This window comes from Dendrobates tinctorius, unplaced genomic scaffold (assembly GCF_039654945.1).
Source record: "Dendrobates tinctorius isolate UK_male_01 unplaced genomic scaffold, ASM3965494v1 ptg000270l, whole genome shotgun sequence".
NCBI lineage: Eukaryota > Metazoa > Chordata > Amphibia > Anura > Dendrobatidae > Dendrobates > Dendrobates tinctorius.
Window position 1 is genome coordinate 2,052,396 of NW_027361937.1, and position 21,637 is coordinate 2,074,032.

General features: G+C 45.2%; 1 protein-coding gene across 4 annotated transcripts in view; it reads left to right on the forward strand.

Moving 5' to 3' along the window:
* The window catches only part of PCIF1 (phosphorylated CTD interacting factor 1), a 138,953-nt gene that overhangs the window by 6,965 nt on the left and 110,351 nt on the right, over nt 1-21,637 (forward strand). For 3 of the 4 annotated variants that reach the window (XM_073559352.1, XM_073559349.1, XM_073559350.1), the window contains exons 2-5: nt 4,847-4,970; nt 5,045-5,169; nt 17,926-18,060; nt 18,147-18,250. In XM_073559352.1, coding sequence (XP_073415453.1) covers nt 4,862-4,970; nt 5,045-5,169; nt 17,926-18,060; nt 18,147-18,250 — 473 coding nt within the window. In that variant the 5' untranslated portion in view covers nt 4,847-4,861. Of the gene's footprint in view, nt 1-487; nt 782-4,846; nt 4,971-5,044; nt 5,170-17,925; nt 18,061-18,146; nt 18,251-21,637 lie in introns of those variants that run through there. The other variant, XM_073559351.1, reaches the window with a different exon arrangement.

Here is a 21,637-nt window from a genome sequence, read left to right on the forward strand (position 1 = left end):
GCGCGCTGCAGTACTCTGCTCTGCCCTCAATAGGGCAGCTATAGTACGCCTGCGCAGGAGCTGCGGCAGAAGTAAGAAGGAGGACGTCATCGCTAGAAGATGGGAGGCGCCGGACCGCAACACCGACCGCGCCCCCCGATGAGTATAATCTAACTTGTTTTTCTTATCTTTCAGGTTACATCGGGGGCTTATCTACAGCAATACAGAATGCTGTAGATAAGCCCCTGATGGCGGTGGCCACATCTCATAGCCCAAAAATGGGGTGACCTCGATTTGACCTGGAGCATTGTCGTCTATGAAGAAGAAATTAAACCTGTGTTGTTCATGGAAAGGCATAATGACTGGATTGTTATTCCAGTGGTAGCGGCTTGTCACTGTACCATTCACAAAGTGAAGGGCAGTTCTGTATTGATTACACACATCTGCCCACATTGTAACACCATTCCCACCAAAAGCTCGTCTGGCGACAACAGTCTCTCATACATAGCGCTCTTCTTGACTTTTCCAACATTGTTGGTGGCCATCATTTCTGCTCAGCGTGAATCGACTTTCATCAGTGAACAGCACTAAAGCAAACTGGTCCCTCGTTCAGCAAGACAATGATGCCGATGCCTGGTGGTGTAGTTAGGTACCCTTGCAAGTCTTCTAGCACGCAGACTACATTGATGTACACGGTTTCAAATGGTCTGACATGACACTTGGCTGCCTCTCACCTCCCTTAAATGTGGTTGGAGTTATGTTTCATCAATTGGTTCTTAAGGGCATTGTTCACAATGAAGAGGTAATCAGTGTGGATGTGGCCAAAGTATGTCCACTTCTCTTCCTTTTATTATACTCACTTATATAGCACCATTAATTCCACAGTGCTTTACAGATGTGATCACTGTCTCCATTAGGGCTCACAATCTCTGTGACTGTTCCAGTATCTCTTGCACTCTGCTGATGACTGTGACACGCTAAGTTCAGTGGCCACTTCCATCTGAGAACATCCTGCTTGAAGCCTCGCAATGGCGAGGTACTGTTTATCAGTTGTTGGGTGGCTTCTTGGTCTCATGATGTCAAAATGTGAACAGTATGATGAGAAGGACTGTTTAATTCCAATTCTAATTGAAACCTGAAATTTGTTGGGCGATTCATGATGCAAACACCTGTTGTGAATTTTGACAGTAAACTGGTTGTCTACTACTAAGACAACCTCTTCTTATACAAAATGTTCGGTCCCGGTTAAATTATAAGGCCTATACTCTCCTCCCGTGTTGGCGTCGTTCCTCCGTTGTCGTCACTCGCTTTCCCCGGGGCTGTGATGCAGAGTTGTGATGCCGTTGCCCAATTAGCGCTGTTGTCCCAATTTCCGCCTTCATACGAACTGAAAAGAAGCCAGGGGTCCGCTGCAGCCCGGGATTCCTCTTTATGTTCAGTTTATCGACGGTGGAGACAGTGTCGCCAGCGCTGATTTGTCGCCAGGCATCACGTCATTCCAAAACATCACAGCCCTGGAACAGCGAGAGCCGACACCACTGGAATGGAGCCGGCACAGGAGGTGAGTTTAGGCTTTTTTATTTTGTCGGGGCATAACATTTAGTTTAAGAAAGGGTTGTCCTAGTAGTGAACAACACGCTCCTTGATAGAGAACATCAAGTTGTGCAAAAAATACTGAAACATTGAAAGTTGGACATGGGCATTCAGAAGTTTAGAGATGGTCACATTAAGTTTACCTGAAAGGGTACGTGCCCACGATCAGGAATAGTAGTGTTCTGGACGCAGTGTGTTTTTTTTTTTTTTTTTTTTTTTTTCCTGCACTTTCTATAAATCCCATGACCACTGTGCTTCTATTAGACGCTGCGTAAGGGTATGTGCACACGTTGCGAATCTGCAGTGTTTTTGGCCCTGCTGATCTGCAGCAGTTTCTGCTGCAGTGTACAGTACTTTTATATGCAATGGAAATGAAAAAACGCTGTGCACATGCTGCGGATTTTTCCACGTGGATTTGCTGCGGTTTTAAATCCGCAGCTTGTCAATTCTTTGTGCGGAATCCGTAGCGGTTTTACAGTTACTCCATTGTCCAGGTGTCAAACCGCAGGCTAATCCGCAGATAAACCGCAGGTCTTTTGACCTGCGGATTATGCCAAATCCGCACGGAAAAATCCGTAGCACAATCCGCAACGTGTGCACTTACCCTAAACTCGCACACGTTGTGGGTTTACGAGGCGCAGCATGTCAACTAGTGTTTCCGCAACAGAAATTTCCACAATAGAAATGTATTGGATGCGGTAAATCTGCATTGTTCGGTGAACAACCATTATGCCATATGCAAGGGCCTAGAACATTTTTACTTGAAAAACACAGGCTATGGCCAAAAAAACGCAGTATCAGCTATGCATGCAAAAAATAAGCATCCCATGCATTCCTATGGGATTCCGCAATGCTGTGCTAATGCTGCGGCTTTTTCCGTGGCGGAATCGCTTCGCGGTAAAAATCGCAGCATGCTCGTTAATTTAGCGGAATCGCGGCAATTCCGCACCCATAGGATTGCATTGTTCTGCTTACTTCCCGCATGTGGCTGTGCCCACTGCCCACCATGCGAAAAGTAAGCTGAACATTTGCGGATGGTACCCACGGTCCGGAGGAGAGGAGACTGTCCTCCGGGCTCTGGGTACCATATCCCTGTAAAAAATAGAATTAAAAAATATTGTTATTCTCACCTTCCGGCGTCCCGCGCAGCCTTCCCGCCTCTCTCGGTCCCAGTAATCCTTTGCGAGAATGACCGCAATGACGTCGATCTTTTTTTATTATTTTATCTTTTACTACTGATGCTGCATAGGCAGCCTCAGTAGTAAACAGTTGGTCACACTGGTCAAACACTGTTTGACGAGTGTGACCAACCTGTCAATCAGTTCTCCAAGCGATGCTACAAATCGCTTGGAAAACGCTAGCATTCTGCCAGCTAATTATGCTTGCAAATCGCTAGTTTTTCCGCTGGAAAATCGCGGGAATTTAAAATGCGATTTTTCCGCGGAATGGAATTCCTGAATTCTCGCGGTAACTTCCGCGAGAGTTCCGCTACGTGTGCACATAGCCTTATTGAAAACATTAATTTTTGCACTGGCAGCTTTTCTTACATATTACACTAAGTTCCCAGAGGCAGCGGGCATTTAGCTTTACCCGACTGTTTCTTCCAGTTTCACATGAGACATAAGCGGAAAAATAAAATGTGTCTTGTTCCATTGGATGCTGTAATCTAGAGCAATTTTTCCCCTGAAGCATTGCCTTTAGGGAATATCTCCACAATGTGGCTCCATACGGCGGCATGCTGAGTGTAGGATGGCGTACACTGCAATGAATTAAGCATCATGAAGGTGCTCCGTAATTATAAACTGATAAAATAAAAATTACCTGTATAGAGCCCCAAGCTATAGTAAATGTACTTGTTAAACGGCAATCACGACAAGTCATAACATCACCCATTAATGTGGCTGCTCATTCACAGCTTGTTAGCATACAGCCAGGGCTCTCAGCTAATGTATCTTCATTACAACTGAAGTTATAGATGTTTTACTGTGTAGAGAACGACAGAATATGATGGCGCTATGTGAATGTATCATAACGTGGTTTTGTAAATCATTACCAACCAATTGGAGGATTATGTAAAACATTCTCGAAATATAGTACAATGGTCATAAAATGCAATTCATGGAGCGAGCATGACTGGTGATGTCTGCTTTTATGTTTTCTTCCTCTATAGAAATTGCAACACTATATATCACTATTTTACCACTGAATTTAAAAAAAATGTAAGGGTACCCGCAGCGCCCCAGTGTTATAGCATAGTGGATGGGATTTCAAGAAATCCCATGTCCACTATGCGTCCACAGATGCCCGCAGATCACCCATGGACATGTGGCGCGTCTTTCAAGACCGTATCATGTCAATTTCTCTAGTGGAGACATTAATAAAATGTGTTGAACGCGGTGGATCCACATGGTTCAGTGAACACATACGGATTCACCTGCGTTCAATAGACAGCAGCACTTTGGACGCAGCAAACATGTGCTGCGCCCAAAGCGCTGCTACTTCTGGATCATGGGCACCCGGCCTCACAATGGTAGAAAATGGTATCTTTTACCTATTGGCACAGCACATAGGAGATCCATTACTCCCCTCCATTATTGCAACTGGTGGAGGGGCTGCTGTAGATTGACTATGGTTATGTAATAAATGTGCGCGACATGAAATAGATTGATATAATGTAAAGGACAGTTTAAATTAACTTTTTGTGCATATAGTTTAGAAGCCGGTGTAAGCAAATTATCACCCTTCCACCAATGGGACTACCACCGATTGACCGAATGGGGGAACTTGTACCCCTCGTTCTTCCCTTGCTGAGGAGTTGAATGGAACAGCAGGTTGTAAGTTCATTCTGCAGCTTTGACGAAGGTAGCAAAGCTCTGTTCTCTGATACTTATGTATATTCAGTGTCGCAGTCTTCAGGCCAGAGGAGAAGAGGACAGGGTACTGTTTTGAACTATAGGGGTGAGACACACACCAACCCAACAATTAAAGCTTGTTCATTGGATGGGTATTAACTTATTTGCTCTGGAATACCCTTTTAATTAAAAGATGAACAAATCCACAAGAGATACAATAAGGCAATAAACAAGGGTATATTTAGTTTTTCTATACATGTAGTGCTGTGGTGTTCCTACACATCAGATGCCACTGCTTATCCTATATGTGCCTTCCACAGATAAGACAGTTATTCCTGTGCCTCTACATTAATAACATTACTGTATGCAACTGAGAATCTAACCATCATGCCAATAAATGTGTGTCTGTTTTTCATGGTTAGACTGACCCTGCAGAAATGGCCCGGGACAACCACGGAAGTCCTCAGGAGGATGCCGCCTTGATCAGCCTCTCCCCAAGTACATCTAGCTCACCTCGGCCTCCGCGCGTCTTCTCTGATTTGCCTGGTAAGAGAAGGCATTCATGAGGATTTTGCTTTAAGCTGTATGATGTAATTCTCATATTTGCCATGTTTCTCTAGATGAGCTTTTGCAGGCTGGATGGGAGAAGTGTTGGAGTAAGAGGGAAAGCCGACCTTATTATTTCAATCGTTTTACTAATCAGTCCCTTTGGGAGATGCCTGTGCTGGGCCAGCATGATGTTATTGTGAGTACCAGTGATCTTGTCTGTACACAGAATATTGCATTTATAAATCATCCCCATGATATCTGATACACTTTTTTTTATAACTGTAATTTTTATTAAATTTTATATAGTTTTAACATTCAAAAACAAGAATTTGAACAATTACATTAAATAAACAACTTTAAGAATCATCAAGGGCGAAGTACAATAAAGGTGAATTATTGGGCAACACTCCCCTTTAGTGGCAACAGACCAAATTCCATAGTGATACAGTTGGGGCTAAAGTTCTAATTGGTCTCAATAAAGGCTATAGTTGACGCCATATTAAACACACACAATGAGTGAGGGAGGTAAGGCACAAGAGACTGGAGGAACAGATTACCTAACTGTTACTTTGAGCCCAAAAATAGTCCCAGGGGGCTAGACAACTTCAAATGTGTCCACTCTCGCAATAATCAAGGCTGTCATATATTCCAGCCAACGGATGTCAGCTAATGCTATTCTGTTTAATAAACTTTAGAAAGAGGGAGGAATGGTCTGCTTCTATTGAAGAGCAATCAAACATATAGCTGCAGTTAGCATATGCAATAATAATCTGGCCGATTTCTTTCCTATCCCTCTAGGAGAAACCTTTAGTAGGTAGATAGCAGGATCCAGCTCAACCTCCACATAAAGAATTTTCACCTCTTCCCAGAATCCAGTCAGCCTCGGTCAGGACCAGAAGATATGATATTGGGAACGCACAGCTGAACTGCAACGCCAGCATAAATTTGGGAGCTGGTGATTCAGTCTGTGGAGAAGCTGTGGAGTATGACATACACTGTGTGCAGAATTATTAGGCAAATGAGTATTTTGTTCACATCATCATTTTTATGCATGTTGTCCTTCTCCAAGCTGTATAGGCTTGAAAGCCAACTGCCAGTTATGTAAATCACGTGATTTGCATCTCTGTAATGAGGAGGGGTGTGGTCTAATGACATCAACACCCTATATAAGGTGTGCTCAATTATTAGGCAACTTCCTTTCCTTTGACAAAATGGGTCAGAAGAGAGATTTGACAGACTTGAAAAGTCAAAAATTGTGAGATGTCTTGCAGAGGGATGCAGCAGTCTTGAAATTGCCAAACTTTTGAATCGTGATCACCGAACAATCAAGCATTTCATGGCAAATATCCAACAGGGTCGCAAGAAGCGTGTTGATAAAAAAAGGCGCAAAATAACTGCCCATGAATTGAGGAAAATCAAGTGTGAAGCTGCCAAGATGCCATTTGCCACCAGTTTTGCCATATTTCAGAGCTGTGACGTTACTGGAGTATCAAAAAGCACAAGGTGGGCCATACTCGGGGTCATGGCCAAGGTAAGGAAGGCTGGAAAACAACCACCTTTGAACAAGAAACATAAGGTAAAACGTCAAGACTGGGTCAAGAAATATCTTAAGACTGATTTTTCTAAGGTTTTATGGACTGATGAAATGAGAATGACTTTTGACGGGCCAGATGGATGGGCCCGAGGCTGTATCAGTAAAGGGCAGAGAGCTCCACTCCGCCAGTAAGGTGGAGGTGGGGTACTGGTATGGGCTGGTATCATGAAAGATGAACTTATGGGACCTTTTCGGGTTGAGGATGGAGTGAAGCTCACCTCCCAGACCTACTTGCAGTTTCTGGAAGACACCTTCTTCAAGCAGTGGTTCAGGAAGAAGTCGGTATCGTTCAAGAAAAACATGATTTTCATGCAGGACAATGCTCCATCACATGCATCGTGGCTGGCCAGTAAAGGTCTAAAAGAAGAAAAAATAATGACATGGCTTCCTTGTTCACCTGTTCTGAACCCCATAGAAAACCTGTGGTCCCTCATAAAATGTGAGATCTGCAGGGAGGGAAAACAGTACACCTCTCCGAACAGTGTCTGGGAGGCTGTGGTGGCTGCTGCACGCAATGTTGATCGTAAACAGATCAAGCAACTGACAATCTATGGATGGAAGGCTTTTGAGTGTCATCGTAAAGAAAGGTGGCTATATTGGTCACTAATTTTTTTTTTTTTTTTTTCTTTTTGAATGTCAGAAATGTTTATTTCTAAATTTTGTGTTATATTGGTTTAACTGGTGAAAATAAACCAGTGAGATGGGTATATATTTGGTTTTTCTTAAGTTGCCTAATACATCTGCACAGTAATAGTTACCTGCACAAACAGATATCCTCCTAAGATAGCCAAATCTAAAAAAAAAACCCACTCCAACTTCCAAAAATATTAAGCTTTGATATTTGAGTCTTTTGGGTTGATTGAGAACATAGTTGTTGTTCAAAAATAAAAAGAATCCTCTCAAATACAACTTCCCTAATAATTCTGCACTCTGTAAATATTTTATACTGATTCTCCTTATAGTGGATGCAGATATAAGATTTGGCCGCTTTTTCCCAAATGCCCTGCCAACATTGGGGGGACAGCACCTTCCCAATGATAGACTCCCATCTGCTCATATAGGAATGTTTTAACTGGTGGTCCGACTGAGGAGAGTTTATAATTCATTAAATGTTCAATATTAATCCTTTAGTTGACGAGCCCCTTTTGCATGTCCTTTGAAAGTCAGTCGGTTGAGATACACTCGTTGAGCCATATAGTGAATACTGAATATTTTAAGATGTTTAATCTGCAAAAACTGAAAGATGTTACGCCGAGAGGCGGCGAGTACCAAGAGTGGACCCACTGGACCGTGATACCGAAACTCCCCCGAGTGAGCACACCAGATTTGACCAACCCCTATACAGGGATCATTAGGGAGCAAGCTCGGGGACCTCTATTACCACAGATGCCAGTACCAAGGGTCGGCTCAGGGATCAACAAAAACACGGAGATGAGACTGAGTAGGAGGGAGAGGATCAGCCCTGAGAGAGAGAGGAGGTGGAGACGGTATCCAGACACCAGGAGGACGCAGGGCAGGAGCAGACTCTGGAAGAGACGAGAGACAAAGGGTTAAGATGCAGGCAACAGATAAGCCAGGAAAGGCTATCAGCAGCAAGACGGGCCTAAGTATGAAGAAAACTCAATCTGGCGCCTCCACTGTGGGAGGGCGGCCTGAAATACCCGGTGCCTGTCCTCCATTGGACAGGCAGTGCTGCCGGGTCAGGTCACATGGGGGAATAAGGCTGGCGGTTCACGCGCGGTCAGGCCCTAGGCACATGCGTGAGCATACAAAGCGAGCGTCGGGGGAGAAGTGCGCCAGAGCACCCGGCGAGGAGCCAAAGCAGGACGCAGGGAAGCGTGGGAACAGCGGCAGACCCAGGGCTGACGGCGGTGGGTAAGGGTGTAACAGTACCCCCTCTCTTACACCGCCCTCCTCGACCCTTGGACGAAAACTTTTTAAGAATACGGGGCGCATTAATGTTCTCCCGGGGTTCCCAAGACCTCTCCTTGGGACCAAACCCCTTTCAATCAATTAACCTCTTCATGACCAAGCTTATTTTGACCTTAATGACCAGGCCATTTTTAGCAATTTTGACCAGTGTCCCTTTATGAGGTAATAACTCAGGAACGCTTCAATGGATCCTAGCGATTCATATTGGGCTTCATGTTAGTGGTAAATTTAGGTCAATAAGTTTTGCGTTTTTGTGAAAAAAATGGAAATTTCGAAACTTTCAAATTTAGAATTTTTATTCTGTTAAACCAGAGAGTTATGTGACACAAAATAGTTAATAAATAACATTTCCACATGTCTACTTTACATCAGCACAATTTTGGAAACAAATTTTTTTTTTTAAGAAGTTATAAGGGTTAAGGCTAGGTACCCACGCATGCAGAAAAAAACGGACTCCTTCCCAGGAAAAATGCGCTTTTTTTGCACGTTTTTATGCCTTTTTTTTTTTACAGGAGCATCCTCCTGCTCATAGAATATAGTTAGAAATGCGGATTTTTCCACGAAATTAATGAATATGCTGCGGTTTTTTTTTACCGCGATGCGTTTTTTTCGCGGAAAAAAATGCACCAATGTGCACAAAAAGTGCGGAATTCATTAATATGAATGGGATGCTTCTTGTAAGAGTTTAAGCGTTTTTGCTGGTAAAAACGCTTAAACACGAAAGAAACGCTTACGTGGGTACACAACCTAAAAGTTGACCAGCGATTTCTCATTTTTACAACAAAATTTACAAAACCATTTTTTTTATGGACCACCTCACATTTTAAGTCACTTTGGGGGGTCTATATGGTAGAAAATACCCCAAAGTGACACCATTCTAAAAACTGCACCCCTCAAGCTACTCAAAACTACATTCAAGAAGATTATTAACCCTTCAGGTGCTTCACAGGAACTAAAGCAACGTGGAAGGAAAAAATGGACATTTTAATTTTTCCAACAAAAATTTTCTTTTAGCAACAATTTTTTCATTTTCACATGGGTAACAGGATAAAATGGATCCTAAAATTTGTTGGGCAATTTCTCCTGAGTACACCGATACCTCATATGTGGTCATAAACCACTGTTTGGGCACATGGCAGGGCCTGGAAGGGAAGGAGCACCATTTGACTTTTTGAATGAAAAATTAGCTCCAATCGTTAGCGGACACCATGTCGCGTTTGGAGAGCCCCTGTGTGCCTAAACATTGGCGCTCCCCCACAAGAAACTAGACCCTCCAAAGAACTTATCTAGATGCATAATGAGCACTTTGAACCCCCAGGTGCTTCACAAATTGATCCGTAGAAAAAAAAAGTACTTTTTTTTTCACAAAAATTTTGTTTTAGCCTCAGATTTTTCATTTTCACATGGGCAACAGGGTAAAATGGATCCTAAAATTTGTTGGGAAATTTTTTTTCCTCAAAAATGATTTTTTTGCCCGTTATTTTTTATTTTCACAAGGCTAACAGGAGAAATTGGACCACAAAAGTTTTTGTGCAATTTGTCCTGAGTACACCGATACCCCATATGTGGGGGGGGGGGACCACTGTTTGGGCACACGGCAGGGCTCAGAAGGGAAGGAGCGTCATTTGACTTTTTGAATGGAAAATTAGCTCCAATCATTAGCGGACACCATGTCGTGTTTGGAGAGCCCCTGTGTACCTAAAATTTGGAGCTCCCCCACAAATGACCCCATTTTGGAAACTAGACCCCCTAAGGAACTTATCTAGATGTGTGGTGAGCACTTTGAACCACCAAGGGCTTCACACAAGTTTATAAAGCAGAGCCGTGAAAATAAAAAATCATTTTTTTTCCTCAAAAAATGATTTTTAGCCCACAATTTTTTATTTTCACAACGGTAACAGGATAACTTGGACCCCAAAAGTTGTTGTCCAATTTGTCCCGAGTACGCTGATACCCCATGTGTGTGTGTGTGTGGGGGGGAACCACTGTTTGGGCACACGTCTGGGCTTGGAAGGGAAGTAGTGACTTTTGAAATGCCGACTTGATGGAATGGTCTGCGGGCATCATGTTACGTTTGCAGAGCCCCTGATGTGCCTAAACAGTGGAAACCCCCCACAAGTGACCCCATTTTGGAAACTAGACTCCCCCAAGGAACTTATCTAGATGTGTGGTGAGCACTTTGAACTCCCAAGTGCTTCACAGAAGTTTATAACACAGAGTCGTGAAAATAGCCCCCAATTTTTTATTTTCCCAAGGGTAACAGGAGAAAATAGATACCCAAAGTTGTTGTGCAATTTTTCCTGAGTACGCTGATACCCCATATGTGGGGGTAAACCACTGTTTGGGCACACGTCGGGGCTCGGAATGGAGGGAGCACTGTTTGAGTTTTTGAACGCAAAATTAGCTGGAATAAATGGTGGCGCCATGTTGCGTTTGGAGACCCCGTGATGTGCCTAAACAGTGGAAACCCCTCAATTCTAACTCCAACCCTTACCCCAACACACCCCTAATCCCAACCCTAGTCATAACCCTAGCCACAACCCTAACCCCAACACACCCCTAACCCTAATCCCAACTCTAACCCTAACCACAAGCCTAACCCTAATCCCAACCCCAACCCACCCCTAATCTTAACCCTAATTCTAACCCTAACCCCAACCCTAACCCTTATTCCAACCCTAACCCTAATTCCAACCCTAATGGAAAAATAAAAATATTTTCTTTATTTTATTACTTTTGCCTACCTACGGGGGTGAAAAAGGGCTGCGCCCATGATCCGGGACGGCGGGACACCGGGAGCCAGAGCGGGACTCGGAGGCACCGTGTAGGGTGAGGGGGGTGATCGGACTGTGTGGGGGGGGAGCGGAGGGAAGTGGAGGGGGAGCAGATCGTGACGGCGGCGGCCGATTGCTGCCGTCAGTCCGTTGCGGGGGCCGATCGCCACCGCCAGCCGGTGGGGGGGGGGGGGGTCAGATTGGTGTCTCCAGCCATGTCCGATGCTACTGCAGCATCGGCCATGGCTGGATTGTAATATTTCATCAAATTTCATTGATAAAATATTACTATCGCTCTGATCGGCTGTTTCACTTTCAACAGCCAATCAGAGCAATCGTAGCCATGTGGGGGCTAAGCCACGCCCCCTGTGGTGAAGTATAAAGGGTCCTGTTTGTGCGGGTCGGGTGACCTTTCATTGACCCCGGTCACCCGACCCGCAGGAGGGAAGGGGGTTAAAAAGAACATCGTACCCCTGACCCTTTTGGAGGCTAGAATATCCTTCACCTCAAAAACATTATCGGCACTGACCGGCGGAGGGGAAAAACCAGGATGGAAACGATTCAGTATGACTGGCTTCAAGAGAGAGACGTGGAAGATGTTGGGAACACGGAGCGAGGCAGGCAACTTCAGCTTATAGGCCACATTGTTGATGCGCCGGAGGACTTCAAAAGGGCCGATGTAACGAGGCCCTAACTTATAGTAGGGCATCTTCAATCTAATATATTTAGACGAGAGCCAGACCTTCTCGCCCGGAAGGAAAGTCGGAGCATCCAAACGCCTCTTGTCGGCATGCCTCTTCATACGTTCTTCGGCTCTCCCGAGCACCTCCTTGGTCTCTTGCCAAATTCTGGAGAATTCCGAGGTCATGGAGTCGGCTGCAAGCACCCCGGAGGTGGTGGAGACTGGCCGAGGAATATCGGGATTCATGCCAAAAATCACAAAAAATGGAGACTTGGCTGAGGACTCGTTGGGATGGTTATTATAGGCCATCTCAGCCCACGGGAGAAGGCAGGACCAGTCATCTTGATGTGAGTTAGAAAAATGACGTAGATAGGACGCCAAAACTTGATTCACACGATCCACTTGGCCGTTGGTTTGAGGGTGGTATTCTGAAGAGAAATCCAACTTTACCTCCCAAGAGACCACATAAGGCCCTTCAAAATCGAGACGTAAATTGAACTCCACGATCAGATACAATGTGTTGTGGAAATCCATGAAGTCAGAAGACCTGCTGGACGAAGACCTTTGCCAATTCAGGCACGGAGGGTAGTCCTTGTAGCGGAACAAAGTGCGCCATCTTAGAGAACCGGTCTACTACCACCAGAATAGTTGTGCAACTGGAAGAGCGGGACAGGTCCGTGATAAAGCCCAAGGCTATGTGTTGCCATGGAGACGAAGGAGCAGGTAACGGAAGCAGAAGCCCAGAAGACAATCGTCTGGTAACCTTGACCTTAGCACAAGAGGGGCACGAGGCAGTGAAGTCAGCCACTTCTTGGCGGAGAGAGGGCCACCAGTAAAACCAAGAAATGAGGTCTAGAGTCTGTTTAACCCCGACATGCCCAGAGATCTTGGAGGAGTGTCCTCAACGCAAAACCTCTCTCCTATCAGCCTCAGGAATGAAGGTTTTTCCGGGAAGAGGGGTAATCAGCTTCACTGGGGCCATTGTGATGATCTTGGTCGGATCAATGATGTGAGAGGGCTCTTCTTCCAAGTCTGGAGGCTGAAGGGACCGAGAGAACGCGTCAGCTTTGACATTCTTCTGACCATGAAGGAAATGCAACTCGAAGACGAAGCGACCAAAGAACAGGGACCACCTGGCCTGTCGGGGGGTTGAGCCTCTGGGCTGACTGAATGTAGGCCAGGATCTTATGGTCAGTGAAGATGGTAAAAGGATGGATAGCCCCCTCCAGTAGGTAGCACCATTCCTCCAAGGCCATCTTTATGGCCAACAGCTCCCAGTCCCTGATAGAACAGTTGCACTCCGCAGGAGAAAAGGCCTTAGAGAAAATCCACAGGTGACCAACCGGCCAGAAGAAGACCTCTGAGACAGCACTGCGCTGGCCCCAGTGGAAGATGCGTCCACTTCCAGGACAAACGGTTTGTTCATTTCTGGACGAAGTAACATTGGCGCAGCCGCAAAAGCTTGTTTTAGGCGTAGAAAGGCATCTTCGGCCTCCGGAGTCCAGGCAGTGGAGCTGACTCCTTTCCGAGTGAGGCTCGAGATTGGCTTGGTTACTGACGAGAAATGCGGGATAAACTGTCTGTAATAGTTGGCAAAACCGAGGACCCTTGGATAGCCTTAACCCCTATCGGACGTGGCCACTGGAGGATCGCAGACAATTTTTCAGGATCCATCTCCAGCCCAGACTCAGATGATATACCCCAAAAAGGGCAAGGAAGAATGCTTGAAGAGACACTTCTCCATCTTAGCGTAAAGACGGTTCCCTTGCAAACGTTGCAGCACCAGACGAACGCTCCTCCTGTGAGAAGATAATTCCGGAGAAAAGACGAGGATGTCGTTTAGGTAGACCACAGCGCAGGAGTATAGCAGATCCTGAAAGATGTCGTTGACAAACTCCTGAAATACCGCAGGAACGTTACATAGGCCGAAGGGCATGGCGAGATATTCGTAATGCCCGTCCCGGGTGTTAAAAGCGGTCTTCCACTTGTCTCCAGAGTGGATACGGATGAGGTTGTAAGCTCCACGTAAGTCTAATTTAGAGAAGATCTGAGCCCCTCTCAGGCGATCGAAGAATTCAGGGATGAGTCGCAGAGGGTACTTATTTTTTGTGATGTCATTCAGACTTCTGAAATCGATGCACAACCGAAGAGAGCCATCCTTCTTTTTTACAAAGAAAAAGCCGGCACCCGCGGGCGAGGAGGATTTTCGTATAAAGCCCTTGGCAAGATTCTCACGGATGTATTCGGACATGGCAGAGGTCTCAGCCGGAGAGGGTGGATAGATTCGGCCCCTAGGGGGAGAGGTTCCTGGCCGTAGTTCGATTGGGCAGTTATAGGGCTGATGAGGTGGTAGGGTTTCAGCCTCCTTTTTATCAAAAACGTCCGCGAAAGACCAGTAGGCAGAAGACAGACCCGCAGAACCCGATTGAGTGGAGGTGACCGGGCGGACAGGCCCTAAGCAACTCTCTTGACACGGATGCCCCCACCGAAGAATCTCATCAGAACGCCAGTGCAGAACTGGCTCGTGTGTCCTTAGCCAAGGAGAACCAAGAAGCAGAGCATGGGACAAGTTGGGCAGAACATAAAAGGCAATCCTCTCTTGATGCAGGGCCCCAATCTGCAGAACCACTTCCTCAGTAACCATGGAGACGGACTCTTACAGGGGTCTACCATCCACGGAAGCAATCCCACTAGTGTACTTTAAGGAGATCACGGGGATCCGGTACTTCTACAACTCCTTAAGCGCAATAAAGTTGACTGCTGCGCCCGAATCCACATAAGCCACTTTAGAGCCACGCCTCTGATCCTGGACAATCAAAACAGAAAGAGTAAGAGGTGGAGAGGAATCTGACAAACCTAGGGAGGCCTCTTACCTGACCTTGGTGGAGGCGTTTCCTGGCCTCTCCAGACATGAGCGCAGGAAATGAGACGTACCACCACAGTATAAGCACAAGCCCTGTGCTAACCTCTCTCTCCGACGTTGTTCCGCCATCTTAACCCGGTCTACCTGCATTGGCTCCGGTCTGGAGCTGCCGGAGGAACCCGAAGGCCGAGTACTGGGTGGTCTATGAGCTGAGGAAGAAGGCCTAAAAGGTCTCCTCTCTCTGGCAGCCTCTCAAGAACGCTCCTGAAAGCGCAAATCAATGCACGTGGCAAACAAAATGAGATCCTCCAAGGTGGTCTTAGTATCTCATCCAGCAAGCTCATCTTTAATCTTGTCAGAAAGCCCCCGCCAAAAGGCCCCAGCCAAAACCTCGTTGTTCCACCCCAGCTCTGAGGACAACGTGCAGAAGCGGATCGCACATTGTCCTCCCGTGAGAGTGCCCTGATGGAGGTTAAAGAGGGACTCCGTGGTGGAAGCGAGCCGCCCAGGCTCATCAAAGACCCTCCGGAAGATGTCCATGAAAGTCACATTACTGGACACAATGGGGTCATCTCGTTCCCAAAGAGGATTCACCCAGGAAAGGGCCTCTCCTTCCAAATGGGACACGGTAAAAGCCACCTTGGCCCGATCGGTGAGGTACAGCTGGGGTAGCAACTCAAAGTGCAGGTGTCCGTTGTCGCCCTTTCTCTTTGCCCTGGCTATTGAAGCCTTGGTATGTCGCCTTAGAGAGTCAATAGATTTTATTGTTTTTAAATGTGGAGAAATAGAGGAGCGAGTGAGTCTCTATGCAGATATGTATGTTGCTTGCTATAGATAACATAACTTCCTCAATCAGTCCAATAATGTCAATCATAACAGACTTTGGAAGGTTGCAAGGTTTATCAGTTAATTGGAATAATCTATCCTGATGCTTGTAGATCCTCTGTCCAGTTCTCCAATACTTGAACAAACTTGGTTTCAAATTGTAGACAAGTTTAAATACTTGGAAATAAGTGTCAGTGCCGAGCCTAAAGAGTATGGAACATTAAACATAGACCCTTTGTTAGATAAATTTAGAACTAAGGTGAATGCATGATCCAAACTCCCGATATCAGTCATAGGTAGAGGAAATCTTATAAAGATGATCCTTATGCCATAATTGTTGTATGTGCTACAAAACGCTTCTTGTTGGCTTCCTTCCCCCATATTTTGTAAAGTACAAACCATGTTCAGGGAATTAATATGGTGTAAACAGCAAGCTCGAATAAAACTACAAACTCTCCAACGGAATACGGATGAGTGTGCTTCACCTGAACTTGAAGCTTACAGGTATACTTCATCCAGCTGGCCGCCATAATATGGAACCTAACAGCTTCAAAGCATAGATCTGTATAAAGAAATGAGTTATAACGCCTGTGGTCAAGTTTGGCCTGTGCATGTAATACACATGCTAAACAGGAACCCACATTATCAAAAGGCACACTACAACCGTGAAAGCAGCATTTTGTAAGCCCAGTATCCCAGCTGAGTATGATATTGATGTAGCTAGAAAACTAAACTATTAAACGCATGAGATCAACTGAACTATGAGAATGTTCTTTAAAGTGACCCTGTCAGCAGCCCCTCACCCATATCAGATACTGACTCAGCTTACCCTGTATGGGCATGTACATGCCACATAGATTACATCGAATCGATACGATTGTCTTTAGGTTCTGTTCCCCTCTAAAGAAGATTTCTTATTATGCGTCCAATAAGCATCTATACAGCTTGTCGTAGCGGTCCTGCCACAAGTTAGTGCTAGAAATATAAGTGGAAATAAATATAACGCAATACAGTTTGCTTCATGGAGCCAAAAATTCTCTACCATTAGGGCCACTCTGTGGTTGCTGAAGCTTTGGGATTTCTGTACCACAATAAAATTATTTTTCATGAATAATCACAATTTGGTGCTTGTTATTAACCTATCATCTTCCAATTTTTAGACAAGATATAATACGTCACTGCTGGTTCAATTTCTTTACCTTTTTTCTATAAAAAAGGAAGGAATTCTTCTCTAGGGACAATCCATATGAGTTAAGGGCCTGTCACACTAAGCGATATCGCTAGCAATATCGCTATAACTTGTGACGTTATAGCAATATTGCTAGCGATATCTCTGTGTGTGATACTTGCCTACGACCGGCTCCCCCGCTGTTTATCGCTGATCGCGTGAGAACGTCCTGGACCGTTTCTCGTCAGCTTCCTGCGGCGCTTCCTGTGGAGAGACGAGCGTGGAGCCGGGCGGGAGGACGTCAGGATCGCCTCGTCTGACAGGTAAGTAGTGACCCCTGACCCCTGCGATGTCGCTGGTGAGATCTGCCTGTGTGGCAGCTCACTAGCGACCACTTAGCGACCAGCAATCCTGACCGCGTCATATCGCTGGTCAGGATCGCTGGTGCATCGCTAAGTGTGACAGTACCTTTAGACGTTTCCTTACCAATAAGCTGGCCACAATGTCCCGCTCCTGCAGTCAGCTGTTTTCTGTGGTGTTGAACTGATTTTCAGTTGTAGAAATGTCTGCACCAAAATCTACTGCATTCTGAATTCATCCTAAAGTTGACAAACCCATGGAGCTGAATATTTGCAGCAAAATCGTTCTTTAAAGTTTTATGTAATGTGATTTCATAATAGACTTTTGGTACAGAATTTACTCCAAAAATTATCTGAACATGGCCTTTTTTGTGATTGAATGATATATATGCTCATATTGTAGCAAGTTCTAGTTAAAACACACGTGAGTTGAACACAATGCATTGTCAGCTTGTAAGAACAGATTATAAAGCTTTTATAGCTGGGAGTGTCTTTTGGGCAAGTCTATATGTGTTATCTATACTACTGAGCATCTGCTATGTAAGGTTTACTATTTCACGAATGAATTGTTTGTGTAGCTTATTTTTTTTTCTTTGCTAGTGTTTAAAACCTGTTAGCATTTTTTATGTAATATTGAAGAAGCATTAGGAGCCACTGGAAAAGCAGCCTTACTACAAGGAGATGAATGTATTGAATTTTACAACTGCGTGACTGAAGAGTCTTCAACAAACACAATTTTTTGTCTTTTCTGACAGTCGGATCCTCTTGGCCTTAATGCAGCTCCGGTGCCTGCAGAAGGAGGAATGCCCACAACACCCAAGGATACAAAACCCACAAAAAGAAGATTTTCAGAGGATTTGGCAGTTACCGATCTCCCAAAAAAGCTCAAAGTTAGTAATTCCTACTTACGTTGTGTGGTGTGAAAGAAGCTTCCTTTATGCTTCGTTGAGATTTACTTTATCTTTTACTTGTGTAGATGGAGACTACTCCTGTAACCACGCCAACTGTACCATGTTCACCTGCTGTCCCAGGGGTATCTTTGGAAGAAAAGCAGTTTGCAAATCTGATAAAAGCCACAGAGTGAGTCACATTTTTAGGAAATAATGTATAGGGTAAATAAAAGTTTATAAAGTTGTAGTGAATTATTATAGGGATTTTAACCATGAACAAAAGTTTATTTTAATAAATAGATCTTTTAACAATAATAACTTCCATAATTGGATGTGTTTAAAACCAAATGTTCGTGTGCTGAGATAATCTTATAAATGTGCCCCTGCTGTGTACTGTGTAATGGCTGTGTCTAACAATGCACGGACATGGTCTGATCATACCACAGCTCCTGGTAGGTGAGGGAGCAAAAGCGTATACAGACATTACAGAATGGGATTGCAGATGATTCTTTCTGTGAGGTAAAACATTTCCCTGCCTGTTTTTAAACTATGTTTTACCTCACAAAAAGAATCAGCTGTGATTCCCTGTGTACTGTCTGTATAGTCTTTGCGTCCTCCCCTACCCAGGAGCGGTGATATGATCAGACCATGTTTCTGCACGGTCCAACACATATTTTTTTTTTATTTTTTAACATCTTTTCTTTTTTTTACTTTTGGCATGCTTCAATAGTCTCCATGGGAGACTAGAAACAGCCATAACCCGATCGGCTCTGCTACACACAGGCGATGATCAGATCGCCTATATGTAGAAGAATTGCTGATGGTGGTCGGCGCTCATAGCAGTCCGGCAATGACAACCATAGAGGTCTGCAGGAGACCTCTGGTTGTCATGTCAACCCATTGGTGACCCGCGATCACGTGATGGGGTCACTAATGGGCGAATTTCCAACGCGATTGCTGGAAAAGCATGTTGAATGCCGCTGTCAGTGTTTGACGGGCATTTAACAGGTTAATAGGTGTGGGTGGATCGCGATTCCACCCGCGGCTGTTCCGGGCACATGTAAACTGTTCAAAACAGCTGAAATGTGCCTGGAAAGATGTTAGCTCACATCAAAGGGAGGGTGTCCGACATCGGCGTGCTATTATTACTGGATATATAGAGCAGATTTCTTATCTGCTTTTGCTATTGAAAACATTATCTATGAGCTCAAAAACCTTTCAGGTGATGCAGTTTTTTAAAAAGCTGATCGACTTTTGTAACTGAAAAACGTATCCTCAAAAACACGTAGGAAAAATGCTGTGTGTGAATGTAGCCTAAGGCCATGTGCACACGCTGCGTTTTTGCTGCGGTTCTGCTGCGGTTTTGGCCCTGCAGAACTGCAGCAGTTCCGCAGACATGGTACTTTACCATGTTAGCCTATGGGTTTTCAAAACCGCAGTGCTCACGCTGCGGTTTTTTACCTGCGGAAAAGCTGCGGGTTTTTTTCCGCAGCATGTCAATTGTTTCTGCGGATTCTGCTGCGGTTTCACACCTTTAACATAGTAGAGGTGTGAAACCGCAGGGCAAAACCGCAGGCCAAACCGCAGGTCACTTTTCCTGCGGTTCCGCAGGAAAAAAACCCGCAGGTGAATCTGCAGTGTGTGCACATAGCCTTAGATCAGGAATAGAACAGTCATTTATAGGACATTTCATAACATTCCTATGAAAAACTATTCAGCACATTCTGCACTGAACTACTGTACCCAATTTATTATATATTTTAGGAGTCGGTCCATTTTATACCAGCACCGACTCCGACTCCACGATTCCGACTCCACAGCCCTGTAAGTAGGTGCAATTAAAAACCGGTAAATAATGAAACATTAGACAGTATCTATCACAATCTCATGACACCCAATGAACAGATGCAATAGTAATGCTATAATAGCTGTGAACAAGACTGTATATTGTGCCCTAGATTGTTATACTCTTATTAATAAAGGCTACATTACCGTTAACAAGAGGCTACAGTGGTTTGCTCGGCGGCCCATCACCATGACGCGCGGTTTGCCGCCAGCTTCTTCCGGGGGCATGGTATTCCATATGCAAACTATGGGGCAGGTCACTGAGGGATCAGTGACCAGTCAGCAGTATGCATTATGAATAGCTAAGCAGATCATCACATAAAGAACCCACTTCCAGGCTCACCCTGGAGTGCGAGCATATCATTAACGCAAAGCTGAAAATAAAGATTAAACAACAACCACTAGATGGATTTCATCAGCCAAGGTATCATTTTAATCAGTATAACAGCTGTGATAAAACACTCCGGGATTGCCTTTGCTGGGGTCAAAGGTCACGTGCGTTCAGCATGAAACTCAGGCGCACAGCCGGGGTCTGGGTATAACGGACACTGGGTCAGGTTTATTAGGTGAAAGCAATGCATAAAGAAAAAAAAACATAAAACAAATCCTTGCCTGTCCGGCACTAACTAAACAAAGTACAACCTAACTACCAACTGGCGGGCTTCTCCCGTCCAGCCAAACCACAGTTGCAGTGGGCACTGCTTTCACTCACGTGTGTTTCTCACACAGACAGGCTCTCTGTGTCCCCCGGCTGAGACACTCACACACCCACCTGGCATCCTTTTATATCCGCCTCCCATTATTCATTAGTCACCAGGTGAGATACTGACCAGACTAGGCCACATAGGAAAGGTATCTGGGCGAGATATACCTGCCCTCATCCACTATTCCCACATGATTCTCACACAGTGCTAACCTGACACTCTGCGTAGGTTACTGTGGACAATCCTGCTGACAGGTTCCCTTTAAATACTCTTACAATCTTCTAGCAATTCTTTCCCCCAGCACATCTGCACCCTCCCGATTGAGGTGCAGCCCATTCGTAACTATAGCCAACAGTGAAGTTGGCTGTCAGGGGACACATGGAATATATATACCCCGATACGATCAATGCCAACTCCACAACAATAAAAGGAACTAGTTGCCAACGCCAATTGTTTATAAGGGCTGATTGGACACCTGTTGAGATAACGTATTGCTTCATGGATGCCGTTTACAGAGTAAGGGTACCGTTACACCTAGCGATGCACCAGCGATCCCGACTAGCGATATGACGCGGTCAGGATCGCTGGTGCATCGCTAAGTGGTCGCTAGTGAGCTGCCACACAGGCAGATCTCACCAGCTGCATCGCAGGGGTCGGGGGTCGCTACTTACCTGTCAGACGAGGCGATCCTGCGTCCTCCCGGCCGGCTCCACGCGTCGCTTGTCGGCGCCACAGGAAGCCCAGCAGGAAGTGGCCGATGAGGAATGGTCCAGGAGCTTCTCGCGCGATCAACGATAACCAGCGGGGGAGCCGGTCGGAGGCAAGTATCACATGCAGCGATATCGCTAGCAATATCGCTGCAACGTCACAAAATCGGTGACTTTACAGCGATATTGCTAGCGATATCGCAGTGTGTAACGGGGGCTTTAGAGTATCAGAGCTGTAAAATTTTATGTAATTAATCTGGAAAAGTAAGCAGTGTTTGTAGAAAATATACAAATATGTTACAAAATGGTAAGAAAACTGTA